General features: G+C 38.3%; 1 protein-coding gene across 3 annotated transcripts; it reads left to right on the plus strand.

The window, feature by feature from the left end:
• The first annotated feature begins 634 nt into the window (after nt 1–634).
• septin2 (septin 2) lies at nt 635–16,582 on the plus strand. 3 transcript variants are annotated; one of them, XM_022205408.2, is made up of 13 exons: nt 635–774; nt 1,675–1,718; nt 3,035–3,149; nt 6,961–7,047; nt 7,222–7,345; nt 7,547–7,681; nt 8,824–8,941; nt 9,172–9,273; nt 10,582–10,727; nt 11,510–11,632; nt 12,638–12,698; nt 13,913–14,003; nt 15,355–16,582. In XM_022205408.2, the coding sequence occupies exons 2-12, from the start codon at nt 1,695–1,697 to the stop codon at nt 13,991–13,993; spliced, it is 1,116 nt and encodes a 371-aa protein (XP_022061100.1). In that variant the 5' UTR covers nt 635–774; nt 1,675–1,694; the 3' UTR covers nt 13,994–14,003; nt 15,355–16,582. The 3 variants fall into 3 exon arrangements, with proteins under 3 accessions (XP_022061100.1, XP_022061099.1, XP_022061101.1); XM_022205407.2 differs by having other exon boundaries at nt 636–779; XM_022205409.2 differs by having other exon boundaries at nt 636–779; nt 11,510–11,593.
• The last annotated feature ends 9,413 nt before the right edge of the window (nt 16,583–25,995 follow it).

Consider the following 25,995-nt stretch of genomic DNA (forward strand, 5'->3'; position numbering starts at 1 on the left):
TAACCCTAACCTTAACCAATTCACTAGAATTGGCAATTCTCCTAGTAGAGATTGCGATTGGCAAGAGAAGTATTCACTATTCGAAGGCTGTTCATATATATGTGTGTGTATATATATATATATGTATATGTATATATATATATATATATATATATATATATATATATATATATATATATATATATATATATATATATATATATGCATAATCACTTTAGATATTTTTAGGATTTTATGAAGATTTTTACTCATATTTTGAAAATATTTACATCTGTGCTTCTTTGCCAAATTTGGGGGATTTATTTAAAATAAAACTTTTAAGGGAAATTATTGGAATTTTCTTTCTGAAGGTTTTGCCAATTTTCAGAAATTTGTGGGATTTTTTTGCAGAATTTTTTGGATTTTTTTCCAGACAAAGAAATAATATTTTTTGGTGCCTGTAAACTAGGACATCAGGAGGGTTAATCAAAATGCTGCACCTTCTGCCATCTGGATATTGCTCTTGGCTATTTTTCAATAAACATTTCTACTAACTGTTTAGCATATAAACTGATAAATGGTTGTTTGTTGTTCTAAATGCAGTTACATTCACTGAGATTGCTCTCTCCTGCAGCCCACAGTGGCTCAGTGCTGCTGCAGTGCATTGTGGTCTGGGAGCTAAAGGAAGCTGCTGCACCGGAATCTGAAGAATTTGAGGTGTCCGCCAAGTCCGCTGTTCATCGGCAGCTAGTCCCTCCGTACCTCCGTCTACGCCATTCTCTCTGCGGACACGCTGTAAGGTAACACCGCTCTTTTCAGTCCCTCATCGCTTATTTATGAGCGAGTGTCTCATCGTTGTGTTTATCGCGGTGTTAAAGCGACCTCGCTAACATTAGCTGCTGAAGTGAACATCCAGCAGGAGAAGCTACTCGGCTACTAGTTAACAGTAGACGCTATGCTAAGCTCACTAGTTGACTGAACTGCTAGCCTGATCTGTTAGCTTAGTAAACAGTGTATGTGCTGTCCGTTAGACGCGTGGTTGTTATTAAAGTAGCTAATAGCCTGCTAATTAATCAGCTAATATCATTGTGTGTTGGAAAACTAGCTAGCTGAATGCTCATTGTGGTTAGCCTTACACATTTCTGTGGTAACTCTAGGCTCCTTGAATTAACTCAGCCTAGCATCTCAACTAATGTGTGCAGACTTTTATCTAATCAGCTGGAAACAATAAACTACTATATATGGCTCGGTCATACAAAGAGGTGGTTTCAGCCTCTAGCTGTGGGTGTGTTTCTGAGAGTTTCAGTTCATTTAAAGTTCTTGGGAAAAAAAACACACCAGCTCACAACACAAAAGCAAGCAACAAAGTAGTAAACATGCATAATCCATATTATAGGTCTGATAGGATTTAACAGTATAATCATGGCTTAATCCTGAAATCATAGCGTTGTAGTGGGACGCAGCTGTATTGCAACCACCCAAGCAGGAAAAGAGTGTTTTGTGGTGAGACACTCTGACAAGCCATTCTGAGCACGAAGCACACTTCCTGCCTCTCACACTAACTGTGAGGCCTGCAAGGATGTGACTGCATGAATTAACTGTGTATCTGAGAAGCTTAGAACGAGGCAGAAGTGAGGGAAAATTGATTTCTCATAGCTGTTGTTCTTGCATCTTACTGTGTATCTTTTCTTTCAGGTTTAAACAAGGAGAAGAAAATGTCTCAGGCCGACAAAATGAAGGTAAGCTGCACGTAAAGTATAAACCAGATATTTCATCTGAACCAATATGGTATGCTGTAAGACCAGATTCCTACCTGTGCTTCAGTGGCTTATCTTTATTTAGAACGAGAAGTTAACCCTCCTGTTGTCTTCATTTACCGGCACCAAAAAATGTTGTGTCCTTGTCTGAAAAAAAATCCCCAAATTTCTGAAAATTTGCAAAACCTTCAGGAATAAACTTCCAATAATTCCTTAAAAAAATCCCCCAAATGCTGCAAGAGAAATACTTGTAAATATTTTTTAAAATGAGTACAAATCTTTCAAAAGAATCCTAATAATGTCTAAAGTGATTACATACGCATCAGAAAAACATCTAATATTTTCTTTAAGAACATTCAGAAAAAAAATCAACCAAAGTCCAGAGAAATTCGCTGGATTTTGGTTGATATTTTTTTGTGAATGTTCTTAAAGAAACATTTTTTTTTAACATTTCTTTTTTTCCACCAAAAAATGTTCAAAAATTTCCCCAAAATGTTGAAAATGTGGACATAAAAATATACTTTTTCCCACGTTTTCAAGCTTGAAAACGGGTCAATTTGACCCGCAGGACGACACGAGGGTTAAGATTGTGTTGCTGATATGCACCTTTCATTGCTGATTATCTGGTTTTGTTTTGAATCTAAAACTTTTGTTTTTCATGTATTGCATGTATTGTTATCTACCTGCTCAGAACAAATATAACTGTGTTGCTACTGTGAATGTATGTCAAATGCTCTTGGGTTGCTGCTCATCATCCTCATGACTCCCTGACAAAGCTTTATGTGGTTTGAAAGGCCACAGGCAGTGTAACAACTCACTGCTTATCAAGCTGATCAGTCTTGACCTTTGCTGAAAGGAGAAAACAATGGAGGGTTTATGCATTTTACAGGACTGAAAGGCATGCTGAATGAAGAATTTAGATGTTTGATTTTCCTGCTGTTTAGCTCGGTTACAAGGGCTGTTGAAGGCGTTGTTCTGAGCTGGTGTGTGAAGGAAAGGACCATAAACTGTGGATTGATGCAGAGGTGGAAGGGTGTTTTGCAAATAGACTGCAGAGAGGCTCTCATTGCTCCTTTGAATGCTCTGTTTGTTCATGAACAGATGTCTCCTCGGTGATTTCAGCTTCAGCCGACAAAACTATGTTCGTCTCAGCCCTGATTTATCTGTTTAAAAAAATGTTTGAACTGAAGTAGTAATTATGTTAAAAGCCACCTTCTTTCACTCTAAGTTTTATCATCACCAGACATGTTTTTCGTAAAGGTCATGACTCTCCTTTTCTTTTTTTCTTCCTTCTACAGCAGGGGCAGTTCACTAACCCTGAGACCCCAGGGTATGTTGGATTCGCCAACCTGCCGAATCAGGTTCACCGCAAGTCAGTAAAGAAAGGATTTGAGTTCACCCTCATGGTTGTAGGTGAGTGTGTGATCACTTTTTGTCTATTTCTTCTTGGCGTTAGAAGATGCTGGTGCTATTTAGTTTGGAAAATGATAGCATATTTCAGTGATGACGTGGTTCAGGCGAGACGCCGAGAGTAAACATGGACGTCGAGGAATGTGTTTAGATTTTTGGCTTATGCTTTTGGGGTAAATTTATGGTGGGATCTTGGATATTCGCCTAAAGAATGTCCAGTTGTTGCTCTTACAGGCTCTTAGTTTTAACCCTCCTGTTGTCCTCATTCACAGGCACCAAAAAATATTGTTTCCTTGTCTGAAAACAAATCCAAAAATTCAGCAAAAAAAAAATTCCCCAATTTTAGAAAATTTGCAAAACCTTCAGGAAGAAAATTCCAGTAATTCCCGAAAAGTTTCCCTTGAACGTTTTGTTTAAAAATCCCCAAATTTGGCAAGACATTTCTTCTAAATATTCTCAAAAAATTAGTAAAAATCTTCCAAAAAATCCTAAAAATATCTAAAATGATTACATATATATCAGTAAAGCCTCTAATATTTTCTTTAAGAACATTCACAAAAAAATCAACCAAAATCCAGTGAATTTCGCTGGATTTTGGTTGATTTTTTTTTGTGTGAATGTTCTTAGGAAATATTAAACATTTCTTTTTTCCACCAAAAAAATGTTCAAAGATTTCCCAAAAATGTTGAAAATGTGGACATCAGAAGTTTTACTGTGAAAATATTTTTTTTCCCCACATTTTCAAACTTTAAAACAGGTCAATTTTGACCCGCAGGATGACATGAGGGTTAAATAACCACTCTGTTTAACCATTTGAACTCAACTGTTTGCTTCTGTATCTAAGCTGGTTGTCGTGTCTTTGTGTGATTCATGGGTGCATCTCACCGTGCATGAAGCTTTTTTTGATCAGCTGACAGCTTCACATGTCACATCTGTGTAGTTGCTCAGCTGGCGTCGGCGGCAGTGTAAACTCCTGATGTGAGTTTTGTGACTGTTGGTTAAAGGGGGAAGGGTAGAAGCTCCCCTAAACGCTGCTCATCCTTCTGCTTTAAAATAAACCAGAGAGGAATGTGGCCTGGGTGCCTCGAGGGACTGATTCACACAGTGGACAGTGAGGCCTGCTTGTCTTTCTGCTGCAAGAATACTCATCGAGTGCTTATTTAACCCTCTGCTTGACCCGAGGCTCTTAAATAAATTGGCGTTTTCCTGTATGATTAGCTAGCTGGGGTTGTGCTCCACAGATAGAAATAATAATAGTCACAATGACAGTCATAATTATTCTCCTCTATGGTCTACACTTTCACATGTGCACCTGAACCTACATTCTGAAGGTTTCTCATTTGGGCAAATAGCCAGTTCAGGATGTAGAAAAGCCTTCTGTAAATCTTTTGACACAGCCCTGGTGGGAACCACATTAGCAGCATTCCTGTGAAAAGCACACTAGTGGCTGTTTTGTCTCAGCATCTGTAATGTGACCATGAGACTGAAGGAGTCCTACATTTCAATACAAGTAGTTACTTGTGACTTACAAGAATCTACAGTAAAACTTCTGATGTCCACATTTTCAACGTTTTTGGGAAATCTTTGATCATTTTTTGGTGGAATAAAAGAAATGTTAAAAATGTTAAGAACATTGACAAAAAATCAACCAAAATCAAGTGAAATTTGCTGGATTTGGTAGATTTTTTTTTGTGTGAATTCTCCCAAATTTGGGAGATTTTTTTTTAAACAGTAACACTTTTTTTTTTTTTTTTTAGGAATTATTGGAATTTTCTCAATGAAGGTTTTGCAAACTTTCTAATTTTTGGATTTTTTCCAGACAAGGAATTCATATTTTCGGTGCCTATAAATGAAGACAGCAGAAGGGTTAAATGCCTGCTATAGGTTTTTGGTTCTCTGAGAAAGATGTGGATCTATCATATTAAATAAGAGATTTTTTTGATGTAAATGTGTCTGGGCCTGATTGTCATACAGCTGTTGTTTTGTTTGACTGTAATTCATATTAGGCAAGTAAATTTATTTATGTAGCTCCTTATTGTACACAGAGGATATTAAAAGTGCTTTATAGACAAAAGTAGAAACAAGAATTACATTTTTAAAAATCACTGAAAAAAGAAATGAAAGCTGAACTAAGCCCACGCAGAGTTGTAGAATCATTAAAACTGATGGACTGAAAACGGCTAAAAATACAAGAGAGGAGAAAAATAAAAGCATGTAAATGATAAAAATGACCAGTACAGTAGAGAGAGTAAAAAATAAGGCAGTTTACATCAGACTAAATAATAACAGTGATCATTTAAAAACAGTGGAAAAAACAGCAATTTTCAGTTTAGTCTTAAAAATGACCACAGTTGAGGTAAATCTAACTTCCAGCAGTGGGCAGCGTAGTGACTAAATGCTATTTCAGCTTTTTTCTGGGCACCACTAACTAACAAAATCCCTGCAGATCTTAAAGACCTTTTAATTCTCTAAGAATCACTAAACAAGTCCAACATGTGGATGTCAATCCAAAGGTCTGGAATCACGCTGCTGGTTTGTATTTAATAGATAATCCTCGACTTAATCTGTGGATTCTGATTGTTGCTGTCCTCGCTCGTCTTCTGCTTATGGTAGCTTTAAGAGCCTGAATTATACTTTTTGGGATTTTTCCCTTCAGAGGGATTTTCTGGAGAAGCTCTTTAAAGAGACAGGAGCTAAAGTGAAGCATTTGAGAGAAAAGATGAGAGAAGGTTCTGCAGTGTAAAGCACAAGAGAAGTAAAGTGTTTTTTTTTTCTTTAAAGTTACTTAAAGAGATTTTATTGGACCCAAAAAGTACAGAATTTACAACTGCAAATATGGGCTCTTTAACATTTGCTGTTGGTATATGGAAATATTGCTGAAATTGTGGCTAATATGTGAGAAAAGCTTAAGGAATTTTGAGGATGTTTTGTGTGTGCAGTGAGTTAAACAAGCAACTCATCAACATTTAGTTTGATATGGATGTACAGTTTATCTGTAACCAGATGATATTAGCAGAGAAATTTTAACAAAATCTGTCTCAGGGTCTTTAAATGCAGCATAGAAACAGATTAAAACTGGGTTGTAATAAAGTTCTTACTTGGCAATAATATTTCTTTAGACTCAAGCTGCTGACTGACAGTTTTGGGAAGGATTAATGCTGAAGTTAGATTCACTATCATGTTGATGTGTGTTTCCATGAGGCTTTGTGTGCGTCACAGACCGACGCCTCGTTTCCTGCAGCAGACTGAGGATCTCTTTGTTCTTTTTGTTCTGAACTCTGCATCAGAAGAGGTTTGCAGGACTCGACTGAGCAATTTTTAGCAATCTATTTAGGGCGATATTCATTTCTTTCATCAGTTTGATCTAGTCTGCTCATACTGGTGTCGGCAGCATTGTTTCAGTCTGGGCAATTACAAACACACACAAACACACTCAAATGAGTGGATTGCATGTCAGGTGCAAGCTGTCTGTACAGTTTTACTCATTTTGGACATGAAACCTGGAATAACCTGCAGAACAATCTGAAGTTTAGCTCATTTTAATCCTTAGGGCAGCTTTTTTTTCTAATTTCATCTAATCTACTTCCAGCTGCTCTCCTTTTGAGTTGCTCATTTGTTTTTAAATCATTCCTGCTCTAATGGATGGTTTTACTAATTTTGATTTAATATTTCTGCTGTTATTCTGATTCAGTTTTTTATTGTGTGCCTACATCTTTTATTTCTCACTCTGCTATACTATAAATGAGGCCTTCATACCTCCGAGGTTTTTAGATAAAAACTGAATGAATGAATGCGTTCCCTCTGTTGTCTAAAGGTGAATCTGGACTTGGAAAATCCACCTTGATCAACAGCCTTTTCCTCACTGACCTTTACCCTGAACGAGTCATCCCCGGAGCAGCAGGTACAACACGGATGCACTTTTTTTTTTTTTTGTAAAGCTCTCTACTAAGTGCTTTAACACTACTGTGCTGTTAAAAGCCCCATATAAACACATTAACCTTTGACAGAGTCGTTTGGTTTAAATCATGGACTGACCGCATCCTTATAGTGTGCTATTGATCTTTCCTTCCCATAGAAAAGATTGAGAGGACGGTTCAGATCGAAGCGTCGACAGTAGAAATCGAGGAGCGAGGAGTGAAGCTGCGTCTCACCGTGGTAGACACACCGGGATACGGTGATGCTATCAACAGCCAAGACTGGTATGACATCATTTCAGGGTGGCGGCTGATGAGTAGAAGAGAGATTTTTGCGTTCACATGATGCAGCTATCTGGGGACAATTGGAATAGAAGTGTCTTGAAATGTCTTTAATCTTAAGCATGGCAGGAAAATGTGTCTTACATCTGTGCTGTCTGTGTGTATCCTGTACGTTTACTGTTTCATATTTTTCTCCCCGTCCAGTTTCAGCACCATCATCAGCTACATTGATGACCAGTTTGAGCGCTACCTCCATGACGAGAGCGGCCTAAATCGTAGACACATCGTTGACAACAGAGTTCACTGCTGCTTCTACTTCATCTCCCCACTCGGCCATGGGTATGTCCTGCCATATGCACTTGGGTCAATATATAATTGCAGGACTTTTTGTATCATAGTTGACATTTTTCTGTTTTCAGGCCTAAAATCAACATGGCCGCCTATAACCAAACACCACATGGCATTTTTAGAGTAAGATTCTTCTAAAATTATATATACAATTGAATAAAACTGAAATTGAAAGTCAATTCTACAGATATTGTAGTAAATCTGCTGACATGCCATAAATCCACACTTGACTCACGTGCTACTTTATATTAAATAACTCAGAAAGTCTTGGAGTCTAACAGGTCTTTTCTTCAGGAGGAAATGACATCATGTGGAGCAGGTCATGTGATCTGGATTTAACACACTTCCTTGAGAGGTGTTTTTGTAACAGGGATGGGGTAGAAAGTGATTTCTCGGACTCGGATACAGTTTATTTTCTATATGAGATTTGATATATTCCCAAAAAATAAGGATGTCATGATTATCTCAGCTTAATGAAAAGAATCAATCAAAACAATTTTTGAATAAGCTCATTTTATTATCGTTTAGCTAATGAGAAGGTGGTTGTTATTAAATTTGTACGGTTATTTAGTTGACATTTTAGTGATATCCAGTCATTTTTTATTAGTAAGTGATTGTTTCCATAATAAATAATTCTGGAATTTGTAAAGACATGATCATAGTGAACATAATAAAACATGATTTTTTTTTTTACTTTTAATAAAAATGTATGCAAGATATATCACTGGACTTCAAAAGCCCCTCAATTATATATATATTGACCCACTTGCACAAATACTGTTTATGTTTTAGTTAATACTGTCTAGGTCAGGGGTGTCAAGATCCGTTCCTGGAGGGCCACTATCCTGCATGTTTTAGATGTTTCCCTCTTCCAACACACCTGATTCAAATGATCAGCTTATCATCAAGCTCAGCAGAAGCATGATAACGAGCCTGATCATTTGAATCAGGTGTGTTGGAAGAGGGAAACATCTAAAACATGCAGGATAGTGGCCCTCCAGGAACGGATCTTGACACCCCTGGTCTAGGTCCTCTATATTTTACTAAACATATTTAACCTGCTCTCCTTTCATAAATCTTCACTAGAATTCTTTGTCTCTTTTTCCTCTCTGTCTGTTTCCTGTCCCAACCAGCCTGAAACCTCTTGATGTCCAGTTCATGAAGGCCATTCACAACAAGGTCAACGTGGTTCCTGTCATCGCTAAGGCCGACACGCTCACCCTCAGAGAGAGGGAGAGGCTCAAACGCAGGGTGAGGACAGTCGAGTTACCTATTGTTTAGGGACTTTTACGCTTCCTGACTGGAACAGTGGTTAATCACATTGCTTTAGTGTTCTGGTGTGTAAAAATACTGCAAGTTTGCTGTCGTCGCTGCATGAGATGATTCCTAACAATCAAAATATTGTTGTTATTGTTTCTGTCAAGCCTTGACTTGAAACCATAACGGACTAACTGTTGCTTTGTCACTTTTGTGTTGGTAAGATTCTGGATGAGATCGATGAGCACGGTATCAAGATCTATCACCTTCCTGATGCCGAGTCGGATGAAGACGAAGACTTCAAAGAGCAAACTAGGATCCTCAAGGTAGCCTCTCTTTTTTATGTGTTTCAACCCTGAATGAATTCTCGATTTTAAAAATTTTATTACTTGTTTATTCATTTTTAACTACAAAGCAGGATTTTTTTTGTCCAAGATGAAAACGGACAACTTTAAGTCCTCTGGTACCATATTTTTCAGTGTGTCTTTTAAGTGTCTTAAAAAAAATAAAAAGTGGTTGTCAGTTAGTAGTCAGGTTCTCATGAAGGGTTGTGTCCCCAAATACAGAGCAGGCAAAAAAGAAGGTAAAAATAAAAAGTAAAATAAACTCTTGAGTGCTTTTTATTGTGCTAACGTTTATGTCCTCACATCCTTTCTCCCCCATTAGCCAGGAAATCATCCCTGCTCTGCCATTTTTTGTAATAATTTGTTTTATTTAGGGTTTTTTTGAAGGGAAATCACACGATTAAAGGTGATCACAACTGAGTTGCCGAGCAAGTAATTTATATATGTTGTCCACAGGTAAATTTATATTTTTGTCATGCCCCCATGTGTGACGACAAAAAACCTATTCTACTCTGAATAGACAAATAACAACTATGTAATAACTGCTTTATAAAACCACACAATACGTAAAAGTCCATAAATGTACGTTACTAAATAGAAACATGGAGGATCTTCCAGGCCCTTCAGTGCTCCATAATGAATAAGGAGAGAGAAGGCGTTGGCAGGAGCTTAGACCTTAGAAACACAGGTGTATCCTATAAGGAAGTCATTTATCAAGTGACGTGATGTAGAAATGCTGCACATTTGTTGTGGGTGTCGGTTTGATAATACAGGTGATAAGCCTCGAAAACAAAGGATTTCTCGTTTCACAGCTTCTGCTTTTCTCTCCTTCGTCCTTGCTGGGAGGAGACAGAAGTTAATACGTTAATAAGGACGCTTATCGTTATGCTAACATAACGATAAGCGTCCTGCGTGTGTGTCATAATGTGTATTTCTCTCATTTTAATACTACAATAACAGTTTTTAGAAGTTTCTGTCCAATAAATCACCGCAGGGCTTTTAATTTGAAAATGTTATATGAAGTGTTGAGTTTCTATAAAGAGTTACATGACAACTTTACCAAGGATAACAGTGAGGGTTAAAAGAGGATTTGTTCTAAATTGTGACCAGTCATACTTACCAATCAGACGAAATTAGAAATAAAAACCTGCCTCTAAAACAAACGTCTTACCTTCTCCAGTTGAGGTAAATAAAAGGCCTCAAGCACTATTTAAGGAAGTACAGTAACTATTTATGTTGGCTGGCTGAAGCATGACAGCAGAAATATGAATTACTACTGTGTTTATGCAGGCCAGCATCCCATTCGCAGTGGTTGGATCCAACCAGCAGATTGAGGCCAAAGGAAAGAAGGTGAGGGGCCGCCTGTACCCCTGGGGAGTGGTGGAGGTGGAGAATCCAGAACACAACGACTTCCTCAAGCTGAGGACCATGCTGATGTGAGTGGTAGAGAAGATACAGAAAGCTCTGACCCAAAGCATTGCTTACTCTTTACAATATTCTGATGGAAATATTGTAACGTTCCATTATTTGTTTGTTTGTTTGAGGGGACAGTGCACATTAATGAACATACAATCTCATAATAGTTTACACAAGGTTGCAGTAAATACACCAGATGTAGCACAAGGCTAATTTCCATCCATTATCCCACACATAAAAGAAAAGAGTAAAATAAAAAATACAGTGTTACAGACATGTAAAAAACAATATTGAGCGTTATAATTCCTATAAAAAGTATTTACCCACCTTGGAGGTTTTCCCATTTTATTGCTGTTCAACATCGAGTCATGGCTTTTTTTTTTTTAACAAGAATTAAAAAAAAGACTTCATTGTCAACATTTATATAGTCTCTCCTTTTAAATTTGTGTATTTAATTAATTGCCATAATTGTACAAATCTGATTTCACTTTGACATTAAATTGACCACAATTCAGTGTTGAAAATCAATTAAAGGGGAAACTTTTAAGAGGGCTGAATACTTTCTGTAGGCACTGTAATAACCTGCTGAACTGTGTGTGTAGTCTATTCCTGTTTTACCACAAACGCAGTGGGAAAATTAAAAAAAATAAAAAAAACTGTCGAGATAGTTTGGCAGGATGCCTTTAGCATTGGACTGTTTCGTAAAACAAATTCTCAGAAAGCTGACAGCATGTGGAGCCTGAAGCTGTAAAAATATCTGCAAGTGCATTCATTGTTGGATGACTTTTCTGCAACCTCACAGAACCCACATGCAGGATCTGCAGGAAGTAACCCAGGACCTGCACTACGAGAACTTCCGCTCGGACCGCCTCAAACGGGGTGGCAGGTTGTCCTCCCATGGTTACGTTCTGCCTCTGTCTCCTGCGTACGTACTTGTCTGTCAGCTTGCTTCTCTCCACCTCCCCCACCTCAGACAGCAAAGCTCTTATGAGGATGTACAGTAATCATGTCGAGTACATGGACGCTTCTACCAAGGGGCAGATGAATCGGAGCTGTTCCTGTTTAACTGGATCTCGAGTTATTTCCTTTTTTTTGTACAGTGTTGTTGAACTAGTCTTAGTTCTGTAGTCAAGTAGCTCTAACTCGTCATTTTGCATGCGAACTCCACCAGTGGGGCCGTAGAAACAGCCGGTAGAACTGAACTTAATGCTGTGGGCTGTACTGGGTTGTTGTTGTTTTTCATGGTTACTTCGGAGGCAGATGAGTAGCATGTGTAGTTTGCTGGTTTTACACAGGACCACTGCGTGTTTCATTTAACATAGTGTGAGTTTATCATCATGTAACCCTTAATGTAGACCCCAAAGCCTGTTTTAGACTTTCTTCTAAAGCCAACCCAGGATAAGGGAGTGGTTTTACTGTCTTCACATTGCCCCACCATCTATCCAATGATGGCTGGCTGGTCTTGGTTTGTCCAATCCCATGTGTGGACTGTTGGAGGTACAGTTTGTTTTGTTTATTTTTTGTATCATCTTGGGGGAGGTAACGCTGTTCCCCTGACTTTTGCTTCTTTCCTGAATCTCCCTGTTTCCATCTCTTTGTAGTTATTTGTTGTAGATGCCCACTTTCCTCTTGTGAGCTTTCTTTCTGCAAAGACAAACTAACCCACTGACCCCTTTTTCACTTTCTCAATGTGGCCTTTGTAACGTTTGCTTAATGCCGCTTCAGATTTCACGACATGCAGACGCACACGTATTCTCTGCTGACTCATTATTCTTCATGAATAATCTCACAGAATGATTGCACATGTATAACCTTTGTGACTTGTGCTTTTACCTCAATAATTATTTTGTTAGTTTGCACATATTCTGCAGAAATGTTGATTTTTGTAGCACAAAGCATCACAGTAACTGTAGTTGTGTCGCTGCCGCAGAAAGGGACCGGAGCCGGAGGAAATGGACAAGGATATGATCCTGCAGGAGAAGGAGGCTGAGGTGAGATACTTCAGACTCTGCACTCTTGGGGGGGGGGCTTTGACAGTTGTCCAGCTTTCCTAAAAGAAAAATCCAATGCATCATTTCCTTCTGTACCAGGAGTAAGATGAGAAGACTAATATTGCAAATAGATGTACAGTGGTTCCTCGTTTATAACTGGGGTTACATTCCAGACATCCCTGTGATAGACTAAGGTAGCGACCATATTTATTTTATTATGTATTCATATCTTAAGGCTTTATAAAATGCTGCTACACACAGGATGCGGAGGAGACTGATGCTATGGTTGCTGAGCCAATCAGCACCCAGCGTTGTATGCTACGTGTTTTATTTCGATTAAATATTCATTTAATACGTCTTAATTATTATTTTTTAAAATATTTTTCATATTGTTTTCAATTTTTAGGCTATAAAATGTTTATTTTACCGCAAAAATAAAATAACGTAGCGATTGCAGAGCTGGTCGCTACGACTGAACTGTTGGGAATTTGGGGTGCTGGGGTATAAATGTCATTATTGTGGTTTATATGTTACTGTTACAGTGTTATTAGTGTTTGTGTTTTTGTGGTTTAGTCCGCCTACTTTGTTTGGTTAAGTGTTATGTTGTTAGATCGTGAGTGTGAAGTGTGTTTGATGACTTCCTGCCACATTTACAATAATGCTGCTCTCAGTGTTTGTCAAAATAAAAGCACCAGCTAGTTGGAGAGTGCATAATAGGGAGCTCTCCTTTCTCCAGCGTCGTATTCAATGCAGCATGCCACAGTTTTATTTATATACATATATACTTATATATTGCAAAATCCAGCGATATAGCGAAAAATCCATGATACTAAATGCAATCTGCGATACAGTGAGGGACCACTGCATTTCTCAAGGTGCCAACCATTCCTTGAACGACACTTGCTCTGTCCTATCAGTCAAATGTAAATATTGGGAACAGTCAGCATGTAAAAAAAAGATTAATGTTCAGTTTATTTTTAGCACACAACTCATAACTAATGTCTTTATCGAAGCGTTCATTGTGGGACCGGATGTTTGTCGTCGACTAACTTGGACACACAGTTATGTATTGATGATATCGTTAGCTGTACTGAATGAAAAGGCAAACATTCTGCCATGTATTTTACTTAACAAACACAGCAGTAAATGTGCCCTGTTCTTGTTCCAAATTGCTTTCTGTGATACATATTGTTTTTTGTGTGTCATTCCTACAGTTGAGACGAATGCAGGAGATGATTGCCAAGATGCAGGCCCAGATGCAGAAGCAAGACGAAGGAGATGCCCCACATGTGTGAAAACCCTACGGTAAGAGCAAGTAGTTTACTGCAGACACACTGCATGGACAGTGGGGATACAGCGTACTGGAGTTCACACTGAGATGAATTCAGTTCAATTCAGTTCAATTGTCTGAATGAACACTTTGCTCAGATTTGCGTAAAACCGAGAGCGCAGTCTAATCAGGTCAGACCAAGCAACATTTCTGTTTCACTTCAAGTCAGAACTGCATTCGGTTATTTAACGGCTAAATATGCATCAGATTGTGACAAAGTTCAGGATGTGTGACATGGTTTGGGGAGTTTTTTTTCCACTTGTCAGAAACAGCATATGGTCAAAAAACATAGCAGTGAGCAAAAGATACAGTTTTCAAGCCTAAATTAAAAATACAAACATATAAACTGAAATGTCCTTTAAAATTCAAATCTGACAGTGATGTAACAACACAATAAAAAATAAAACACGCTATCCAGGTCTTAACAAAATGTTTGGAGCCTTGTAGGAGTCTTAGTCCTCTTAGTTTATTAAATGCCTGCAGCACCAAACAGCAGCGGGATCCACATGAGCCTCTCTAAAGACAGACTTGCATACATTTACACATGTGGAACAACATTTATACCTTCTATCTACCAATCTAATGGTAAGTCCCACTGTGTGCTTTTGTTCACAACAGACAGATAAGCTGTCAGATTCACAGTTTATGAGCTGCAGCTGAACAATTTACTACATAACAGTCATACTTAGGTGATGTTTTTGAGCTCCATTATGGATATTTGCATTTTCCTGCTGGTAAAAATCTGAACTTTGAACACTTTCACATTCTGTTCATACTTACAGGCCCATCCTGGATGTAATGTGCTTTTATTGCTCATTTTACACCTCCTTTTAGATGCCAAACTAGATTTTGTTGTCATAGTGCTTGACTTTGTTCAATGACAGTAAAGTTGAATGTGACACGACCTGATTTTTAAACTAACAACCAAAATACAGCAACAAGTACAAGTGTGACGATAAAAACACACTGTAGGTTGTGATAGTTAGTTAAATTATGATTTCAGTTAAATAGAATTTTCTGTTTTTGGGAAATCATGAATAAGCTGTTAGGTATTGGGATAGTTTAATAAGCTTTTCTACAAGTTAAGTCAGTTGATATGCTGTCCAATCTGACATGTATGGCAAAGTATCACCTGTGTGCTGTTTTTTTTTTTTTATATATATGTCTGAATAAAGCTGTGAGGAACATTAATATAAAGCAGAATGTCACTTTAACAGATCAATGAAGCAGCAATGTTCCATACATGCTTAATATGATTTGTTTATCTTAAGTTGCTGGTCATTTGTGGGTTTATTCTGTAACTTTATCACTTCTTTTCCCTTCCAGGTATTTCAGCCACTGCTTGAGTTTGACCAGAGAGATGGAAAAGGTGTGAAAGCTGTCTGGTTATTGACTCCTACTGCTCGCCACTATCTTTATTTCAGTTCCACACGAGGATCTGGAATCGTCTTTTATACGTACAGCAAAGTATATTCAAACAGTGTTATGTTTATGTATTTACACACGGTTCTGTTTCTTTATTTTTGTTTTTGTTTTTATAGTATCATTTTACAACAAAACCTTTTGCCAGTTACTCAAATGAAGTCATGTGAGCCGTATTTTAAAACGGCGACACATATTTTATTCGGATGTTCTGTTACTTTTTCCATTTTATTTTGTTACTTTTCTTTTGTTGCTATTCAGAAAACCAAAGTATTGCTGCTTCCATTCAGTGACTTTTAGTCCTGAAACATCCCTCAGAGCACGCGCTAATGTTTGCTCAGTGAAAGAGCTTCTTTGGGAGAGCCAACTATGGTGAAAGCTAGTAGCAGAACTTTTATTTTATTCTGTTGTTACACAGTTATGTCACTATTATTTCTGTCAAGAGAAAACATGATTTTGGAGAGCCTCTGGTTATGAGTTGACCACACAAGCTTGCCATTAAATAGGGTGTTATCCTGCTCAGTGTTAGTCATGTTATCCCGCTCATATGCATGCTACTTCAAGTATGTCTGGTTAAAAAAATACTCAAATGGAATTTCTAGCGGTGTTGAAGTCAGCTTCTCCCTTTCCTGTCTCATCCATTAGTGCTGTTTTAACGTCTGTGTCGCCACGTTCAACTGCCTACAAGTGTGGCCAAGCTGATTTTATACTTTGATAAGAATTAAACTGTGACCCATAACCTCTTACAGTCTTCCTGTTCGCCTGACAAATGAAGGACAAACGAGCGAGGCGTTGTGAGGCCTATTTGGTGCTTTCAATTAACATATTTACTCCACGTGCCCTTTCTGTTGAGTGAAGTCTTGTGACAGAAGCAGTGACTGCGTAGTGTTTGTCAATGCGGTGAGATTTTAGGACGTGTAAACTTCTACCTGTCCCGACTGCTGAGCGCTTTGTGGTTTCCGCGACCACAGAGATTTAAAGGTGACCCGATGAGGTCGATGTAGCCGACGTTCCCCTCACCAGCCGAGATGAGAGTTCTTGACATTCCTCTTTGTGCTGTTTTTACCCAACATTAAAGTACCAAATATTGTTCTTGATGCTTATATTGTAATAAAAGTTTTATTAAACGTCAGCAGATCTGTACTAATTTGTGCCTTTTTTCCACTTTTTGTCATTTTTCATCTCAGTAGAGGAATTTTACGAAGCAAAAATCAACTTTTAAGTCTATTCAAGAGTCATCACTGTACCCTGCCAAGCAAAAATATAAATTCAGCATGTAATATTGAATTCTATCCATTCTTTTTAATATAGGGGAATGAGTATTTGTTGTTCCAACATCCAGCATTTTTACAGCAGAACGGACATCATGACCCAACCAAAAACAAACTACAGTCATGGAAAAAAAGATTAGACCACTCTTGTTTTCTTCAATTTCTTGTCCATTTTAATGCCTGGTACCACTAAAGGTATATTACCTGAAGAATAAAATGAACACGACAAAAATGCAGCTGATTACATAATACTTTGTCCTATTTGATAAGCTAAAGAATCAGAATCATCTTTAATGGCCAATTACGTACACAGCATACAAGGACTTTGCTTTCAGCCCTAGAAGAGAATAATAAAAAAACTATAGAAAGAGGAACAGGGAAGGGAAAAAAATAGTCATGAAATTAAATATAACTCAATATATACAGAAATGTACAGCGAGAAGGGAATATATAAAGACAATAGTGTTTCATTGTATTCCCAGGATATATGAGGACATTTCATGTCATCAGCAGCGCTGCACATGCAAAAGCTTACAGTAGTTTCCTGGTTACATTAAAGTCGTAGCACAACTCAGAAGTTGTCAGCTTTCACATAACGCCTAAAACTAAAGAATTATGTGAAGCCACAAAGGCAGCCATCTTGACACTGCTGGAAATTGGCACGAGTGAGAGACAGGTAGCGAAAAAACTGAAGATCTCCAAACTGCGGTCAAGCCAGCCGCCTCTCGTTTCTCCGTAGTCAAGCCAGCCGCTCCTACATTTTCAGTGCGCTCTTATCGTCAGCTTACGGTAAATGCACAAACTTGTTTATGTATCTGTCTGTCTGTCTGTCTTAAAAATTGTGAATTCAAATAAAAAGTGATGTGTGTCATCCCAGTGATCTATTAGTGTGATAATAAAATAAACCTCAGTCGAAAAGTCACATGATCTGGACCGAAATGAGAAGACATGCTGATATTTACATTAAAAAATGTTTAATTTTTTGCTTTAAAATCTTTAAAGCCAAACTATTTCTTCTTCTTTGGCGTATGCTGACCAGGTAAGGTAGGATTGTGATTCTGCATTAGTTTGGGGTCAATACGTCACATGACCTGAGAGCTATTGAGCAAAAAAGCTCATATTTACTGTAAAAAAACTGTTAAAAATCAATAAAGACCAGAAATCAAATATAAATTGGCATATGTTTACCATCTTTAGTAGCACTATCATTCTGCATTAGTTTGGGGTCAATTAGTCACATGACCTGAGAGCTATTGAGCTAAAATGCTAATATTTACTGTAAAAAAACTGTTAAAAATCAATAAAGACCAGAAATCAAATATAAATTGGCGTATGTTGACCACAGTTAGTAGCACTATCATTCTGCACTGGTTTGGGGTCAATACGTCACATGACCTGAGAGCTATTGAGCTAAAATGCTAATATTTACTGTAAAAAAACTGTTAAAAATCAATAAAGACCAAAAATCAAATATAAATTGGCGTATGTTGACCATCCTTAGTAGCACTATCATTCTGCACTGGTTTGGGGTCAATACGTCACATGACCTGAGAGCTATTGAGCTAAAAAGCTAATATTTACTGTAAAAAAACTGTTAAAAATCAATAAAGACCAGAAATCAAATATAAATTGGCATATGTTGACCATACTTAGTAGCACTATCATTCTGCACTGGTTTGGAGTCAATACGTCACATGACCTGAGAGCTATTGAGCTAAAATGCTAATATTTACTGTCAAAAAAAATGTTAAAAATCAATAAAGACCAGAAATCAAATATAATTTGGCGTATGTTGACCATCTTTAGTAGCACTATCATTCTGCACCGGTTTGGGGTTAATACGTCACATGACCTGCGAGCTATTGAGCTAAAATGCTAATACTTACTGTAAAAAATTAATAATAAATTCATTAAGTATGCAAATGGTATAAAAAGTGCTGTGTCTTGATCATTCTGTTTCATACTATAATCCCAAATAGATTTGGAGTCTTTGGGTCACATGACTTGGTAGCTATTGAGCTAAAATGCTTATACTTACTGTAAAAAATTAATAATAAATTCATAAAGCATTCAAATGTAATGAAACCTGGTGTGTCTTGATCACCTTTTATAGCCCTGTCAATCCTTATTGATTTGGAGTCTCTAGGTCGCATGACCTGGGAGCTATTGAGCCAACATGCTAATATTTACAGTTAAATATCAATATAAAATATGCAAAGTATCCAGATGGAATATAAAGTGCTGTGTCTTGATCACTCTATGAGATGCTCTAATCCTGCATAGATTTGGTGTCTGTAGGTCACATGACTTGGGAGCTATTGAGCTAAAATACTAATATTTACATATTGAAATTAATTAAAAACTCACTAAAAAAATATTAATAGTCTCCAAAAGCAATAATAAAGTCTGTGTAATAAACCAGGTCTAAATCTATTTAGCCAAAAGATCACATGACCTGGGACTTATAGAGCTGTAATGCTCATAATTACATTATAAAATACATGAAAAATTCACAAAACATATTAATTGTGTCCAAATGTTCATTCAATGTTTCTAAGTGTGACAAAGAATCTATGAACTACAAATCCCTATATTTGAGTGCCGTAATGTATCATAACATAATGTAACATAACGTCATGTCAGGTCTTTGCTCTTCCTTTTTCTGCCTTTTTTCAAACGACCCATCACACAACTCTGACTCCAAATGGTGTTCTGGATATTGAGCAGCACGTGTGTTACGGGCTCAGTCGATTGGATACTTATTTCATTGATAATTAACGGTTAACTTACATGAGGCAGAAAAAGGCAATTTATATTTGCTTTCACGACATTATTGATTTTTAACAGTTTTTTTACAGTAAATATTAGAATTTTAGCTCAATAGCTCTCAGGTCATGTGACGTATTGACCCCAAACTAATGCAGAATGATAGTGCTACTAAGGATGGTCAACATACGCCAATTGATATTTGATTTCTGGTCTTTATTGATTTTTAACAGTTTTTTTACAGTAAATATTAGCATTTTAGCTCAATAGCTCTCAGGTCATGTGACGTATTGACCCAAAACCAGTGCAGAATGATAGTGCTACTGAAGATGGTCAACATATACTCCTATACTCCATATGCCTATCTCACTCACTCCTGGAATCGAACCCCGGCCTCCCGGGTGCCAGCCAGCCAGCCACTCTACCCACTGAGCTATACTCCCTATGCCTATCTCACTCACCCAGTTAGCTATACTCCTGATGCCTATCTCACTCACCCAGTTAGCTATTCTCCCTATGCCGAGGGATCGGGAGTATAGCTAACTGGGTGAGAGAGACAGGCACAGGGAGTATCGCTCAGTGGGGAGAGTGGCTGGCTGGCACCCGGGAGGCCGGGGTTCCATTCCAGGTGTGAGTGAAATAGGCATAGGGAGCAGAGCTCGGTCGGTGAGTGGGTGGGTGAGTGAGATAGGCATAGGGAGTATAGCTCAGTGGGTAGAGTGGCTGGCTGGCACCCGGGAGCTCGGGGTTCGATTCCAGGTGTGAGTAAGATAGGCATTGGGAGTATGGCTTGGTGGGTGGGTGAGTGAGATAGGCATCGGGAGTATAGCTAACTGGGTGAGTGAGATAGGCATAGGGAGTATAGCTCAGTGGGTAGAGTGGCTAGCTGGCACACGGGAGGCCGGGGTTCGATTCCAGGTGTGAGTAAGATAGGCATAGGGAGTACAGGAGTGAGTGAGATAGGCATAGGGAGTATGGCTTGGTGGGTGAGTGAGAAAGGCATAGGGAGTATAGCTAACTGGGTGAGTGAGATAGGCATAGGGAGTATAGCTCAGTGGGGAGAGTGGCGAGCTGGCACACGGGAGGCCGGGGTTCGATTCCAGGTGTGTGTAAGATAGGCACAGGGAGTATGGCTTGGTGGGTGAGTGAGATAGGCATTGGGAGTATAGCTAACTGGGTGAGTGAGATAGGCATGGGGAGTATAGCTCAGTGGGGAGAGTGGCGAGCTGGCACACGGGAGGCCGGGGTTCGATTCCAGGTGTGAGTAAGATAGGCATAGGGAGTATGGCTTGGTGGGTGAGTGAGATAGGCATCGGGATTATAGCCAACTGGGTGAGTGAGATAGGCATGGGGAGTATAGCTCAGTGGGTAGAGTGGCTGGCACCCGGGAGGCCGGGGTTCTATTCCAGGTGTGAGTAAGATAGGCATAGGGAGTATAGATAACTGGGTGAGTAAGATAGGCATAGAGAGTACTGGAGTGAGTGAGATAGGCATAGGGAGTATAGCTCAGTGGTTGAGTGAGAAAGGCATAGGGAGTACAGCTCAGTGGGCAGAGTTGCTGGCTGGCACCCGGTAGGCTGGGGTTCGATTCCAGGTGTGGGTGAGATAGGCATAGGGAGGATCGCTCGGTCCGTGAGTGGATGGGTGAGTGAGATAAGCATCGGGAGTATAGCTCAGTGGGTAGAGTGGCTGGCTGGCACCCGGGAGGCCGTGGTGAGATTGGGAGTACAGGAGTGAGTGAGATAGGCACAGGGAGAAAAGCTGAGTGGGTGAGTGAGATAGGCACAGGGAGAAAAGCTGAGTGGGTGAGTGAGATAGGCATAGGGAGCAAAGACCTGACATGACGTTATGTTACATTATGTTATGATACATTACGGCACTCAAATATACGGATTTGTAGTTCATAGATTCTTTGTCACACTTAGAAACATTGAATGAACATTTGGACACAATTAATATGTTTTGTGAATTTTTCATGTATTTTATAATGTAATTATGAGCATTACAGCTCTATAAGTCCCAGGTCATGTGATCTTTTGGCTAAATAGATTTAGACCTGGTTTATTACACAGACTTTATTATTGCTTTTGGAGACTATTAATATTTTTTTAGTGAGTTTTTAATTAATTTCAATATGTAAATATTAGTATTTTAGCTCAATAGCTCCCAAGTCATGTGACCTACAGACACCAAATCTATGCAGGATTAGAGCATCTCATAGAGTGATCAAGACACAGCACTTTTTATTCCATCTGGATACTTTGCATATTTTATATTGATATTTAACTGTAAATATTAGCATTTTGGCTCAATAGCTCCCAGGTCATGCGACCTCGAGACTCCAAATCAATAAGGATTGACAGGACTATAAAAGGTGATCAAGACACACCAGGTTTTATTACATTTGAATGCTTTATGAATTTATTATTAATTTTTTACAGTAAGTATAAGCATTTTAGCTCAATAGCTACCAAGTCATGTGACCCAAAGACTCCAAATCTATTTGGGATTATAGTATGAAACAGACTGATCAAGACACAGCACTTTTTATACCATTTGGATACTTAATGAATTTATTATTAATTTTTTACAGTAAGTATTAGCATTTTAGCTCAATAGCTCGCAGGTCATGTGACGTATTGACCCCAAACCAGTGCAGAATGATAGTGCTACTCAGGATGGTCAACATACGCCAAATCATATTTGATTTTAGGACATTATTGATTTTTAACAGTTTTTTGACAGTAAATATTAGCATTTTAGTTCAATAGCTCTCAGGTCATGTGACTTATTGACCCCAAACTAATGCAGAATGATAGTGCTACTAAAGATGGTCAACATACGGCAATTTATATTTGATTTTAGGACATTATTGATTTTTAACAGGTTTTTTACAGTAAATATTAGCTTTTTTGCTCAATAGCTCTCAGGTCATGTGACGTATTGACCCCAAACCAGTGCAGAATGATAGTGCTACTAAGGATGGTCAACATACGCCAATTTATATTTGATTTCTGGTCTTCATTGATTTTTAACAGTTTTTTGATAGTAAATATTAGCTTTTTTGCTCAATAGCTCTCAGGTCATGTGACGTATTGACCCCAAACTAATGCAGAATGATATTGCTACTAAGGATGGTCAACATACGCCAATTGATATTTGATTTCTGGTCTTTATTGATTTTTAACAGTTTTTTTACAGTAAATATTAGCATTTTAGCTCAATAGCTCTCAGGTCATGTGACGTATTGACCCCAAACTAAAGCAGAATGATAGTGCTACTAAGGATGGTCAACATACGCCAAATTATATTTGATTTTCGGACATTATTGATTTTTAACAGTTTTTTTACAGTAAATATTAGCATTTTAGCTCAATAGTTCTCAGGTCATGTGACGTATTGACCCCAAACCAGTGCAGAATGATAGTGCTACTAAAGATGGTCAACATATGGCAATTTATATTTGATTTCTGGTCTTTATTGATTTTTAGCAGTTTTTTTACAGTAAATATTAGCATTTTAGCTCAATAGCTCTCAGGTCATGTGACTTATTGACCCCAAACCAGTGCAGAATGATAGTGCTACTAAGGATGGTCAACATACGCCAAATTATATTTGATTTTCGGACATTATTGATTTTTAACAGTTTTTTTTACAGTAAATATTAGCATTTTAGCTCAATAGCTCTCAGGTCATGTGACGTATTGACCCCAAACTAATGCAGAATGATAGTGCTACTAAGGATGGTCAACATACGGCAATTTATATTTGATTTCTGGTCTTTATTGATTTTTAACAGTTTTTTTTTTTACAGTAAATATTAGCATTTTAGCTCAATAGCTCTCAGGTCATGTGACGTATTGACCCCAAACTAATGCAGAATGATAGTGCTACTAAAGATGGTCAACATACGCCAAATTATATTTGATTTTCGGACATTATTGATTTTTAACAGTTTTTTGACAGTAAATATTAGCATTTTAGCTCAATAGCTCTCAGGTCATGTGACGTATTGACCCCAAACTAATGCAGAATCACAATGCTACCTTACCTGGTCAGCATACGCCAAAGAAGAAGAAATAGTTTGGCTTAAAAGATTTTAAAGCAAAAAATTAAACATTTTTTAATGTAAATATCAGCATGTCTTCTCATTTCGGTCCAGATCATGTGACTTTTCGACTGAGGTTTATTTTATTATCACACTAATAGATCACTGGGATGACACACATCACTTTTTATTTGAATTCACAATTTTTAAGACAGACAGACAGACAGATAGATAAACAAGTTTTCAGCTTCTTATACTTCAAGCTATTTATTTAGTGTAAATATTAGCCGTACAATTCGATAGTTAACAGTTAAGCTGAGTCAGTTACTTAAAACATCCCTGTATAATACATCTGCGAATGCAGCGCTTTATTTTTTAAACTGGAAATAGTTGATGCGCGGTCGTGCATTTACCGTAAGCTGACGATAAGAGCGCACTGAAAATGTAGGAGCGGCTGGCTTGACTACGGAGAAACGAGAGGCGGCTGGCTTGACCGCAGTGATCTCCAAGACAGCCGTTGATACACCAAGAAAAAACAAGCCACAAACTGGACATGGTACTACCACACTGGTAGCTAATCGCAGCAGGAAACGTCTTTCTACTCCACGAGATGACCGTGCACTCATCCGTTACCGTATCAGGAATCATCGTCACACCTCCAGGGATCATAAAAATGAGTGGATATTGTCGAGAAATGTGACTTGTTCAGCAAGGACAGCTGGAAACCGACTTCTTGAAGTTGGTCTGAAGCCACACAGGGCAGGAAGAAGCCCTTCATCAATGGAAGGCAGAAGAAAGCCCGGTTACTCGTTACTGGAGATCACAAGGATTGGACTGTTGATGATTGGGCTAAGGTGCTCTTTAGTGATGAATCCAGTTTTCAGTTGATGCCCACTCCAGCCAACTTACTGGTTAGGAGGAAGCCTGGAGAAGCTACAAACCAGACTGTCTTGCCCCTACAGTAAAACATGGGGGGTGGATAAGTGACCATCTGGGGTAGTTTTAGTCTGGGTGGAACAGGGCAAATGTACCAGGTCATGTATAGGGCTGCTCTTTAAAACAGTCTTCTTCCATCAGCTGGAAAACTCTTTACTGCCTCCACTGACTGGATTTTCCAACAAGACAATACCCCTTGCCAGAACAGAACATCGGAACCATGCTTTGACCTTCTCAATCAAACTGATGGGAAATGGAATCATAGACCAGGAATCAGTCATAGATAGACGATGCGTAGAGGTAACGAGGTTGTTGTGGCTTGTTGTCTTGCTCTTTCTGAAGGAATTCTGAGTAGTTGGTGGAAATATTTAAGCCCCAGGAGCATGCAATTTATTCACAGCTCCATCTAGAGCATTATGTGGCAGATTTTCTGTTGCATCATTTTGTCTGAAATGAGTTTTTAGACAACAAATGGTGGACTTATTGACATTTTTGAACTTTTTTAACTTATTTTTTCAAGCCACTTGATATTGTTTACAATGTGTCAATACTGTACTTTTTCATTCTCATTTCTCATCCCTGTACATATTGTAAATGCTATTACTACTATTTTATCATTACTACTGTTACTATGTTTATTGCCACATTACCTGCTGGAATGATGTAAATTTCCCCTGGCGTGAGGAGAAATTAAAGATTATCTTAAGTGTCTGGCTGCAGCCCTAACTGACATACCGTCATCCAACAGATCTCATCTTTCTGTTGTCGTACAGCTGTGTTTTAAGGACACTTATAGTCACTGCTCAGAGTGTCTGTGTGCTAGTCACGCTATCTGATCATTCTTTGAAGTCACACCTGACAGGATGTGGATTAACTCATTGGTGGAGAATTTCTCAAGAACGTTTTCTGCATAGTTGGTTAAATGTGTCCCTTTTCTAAACAAAACAACAGAAATGAGAGATTCAACTTGTTTCTCTGAAGTTCTATTTTTGTCCAGGTAGACCCTGCTCTTGATGAAATGGAAATGTCTGTAGAGCCTGAAGTTGCCCAACATGCACATAAGCTGGTGCTTTCTGTTCCCTCTGTGTGCGTTTCATTTCAGTGAGATTAATTGCCTCTGAAAGACAGAACCTCGGTGAACCTGCCCCCGACTGCAACAGGGCGTCACTAATTACTGCACAGTGTGTGGAAAGGTTAATTACCCCAAACCCCGAACTTCTATTCTTATTTAACGGCAACAGAAAAATCACGTGGTAGTTTAACAACCCACAAAGCTAATCTGAGAAGAGCCTAACATATAAATGTCAACTATGGGGTATTTATACATTTTATAGGTATAAGATGAATGCAGGACTATTAACTCTCGTGACCCGTTTTAAAGTTTGAAAATGTGGGGAAAAAAATAGATTTCCACAGTGAAACTTCTGCTGTCCACCTTTTCAACATTTTTGGGAAATCTCTGAACATTTTTTGGTGGGAAAAAAGAAATGTTCCAAATGTTTCTTAAGAACATACACAACAAAA

This window comes from Acanthochromis polyacanthus, chromosome 9, assembly GCF_021347895.1.
Source record: "Acanthochromis polyacanthus isolate Apoly-LR-REF ecotype Palm Island chromosome 9, KAUST_Apoly_ChrSc, whole genome shotgun sequence".
Lineage (NCBI taxonomy): Eukaryota > Metazoa > Chordata > Actinopteri > Pomacentridae > Acanthochromis > Acanthochromis polyacanthus.

What these genes read in the sequence shown, in the direction of transcription:
- septin2 (XM_022205408.2), top strand. Translation starts at nt 1,695, where the DNA reads ATGTCTCAGGCCGACAAAATGAAG. An exon ending in GTTCACCCTCATGGTTGTAG is followed by an intron (nt 3,150 to 6,960) that starts GTGAGTGTGTGA and finishes TGTTGTCTAAAG; the next exon opens with GTGAATCTGGACTTGGAAAA. An exon ending in GGGAGAGGCTCAAACGCAGG is followed by an intron (nt 8,942 to 9,171) that starts GTGAGGACAGTC and finishes TGTGTTGGTAAG; the next exon opens with ATTCTGGATGAGATCGATGA.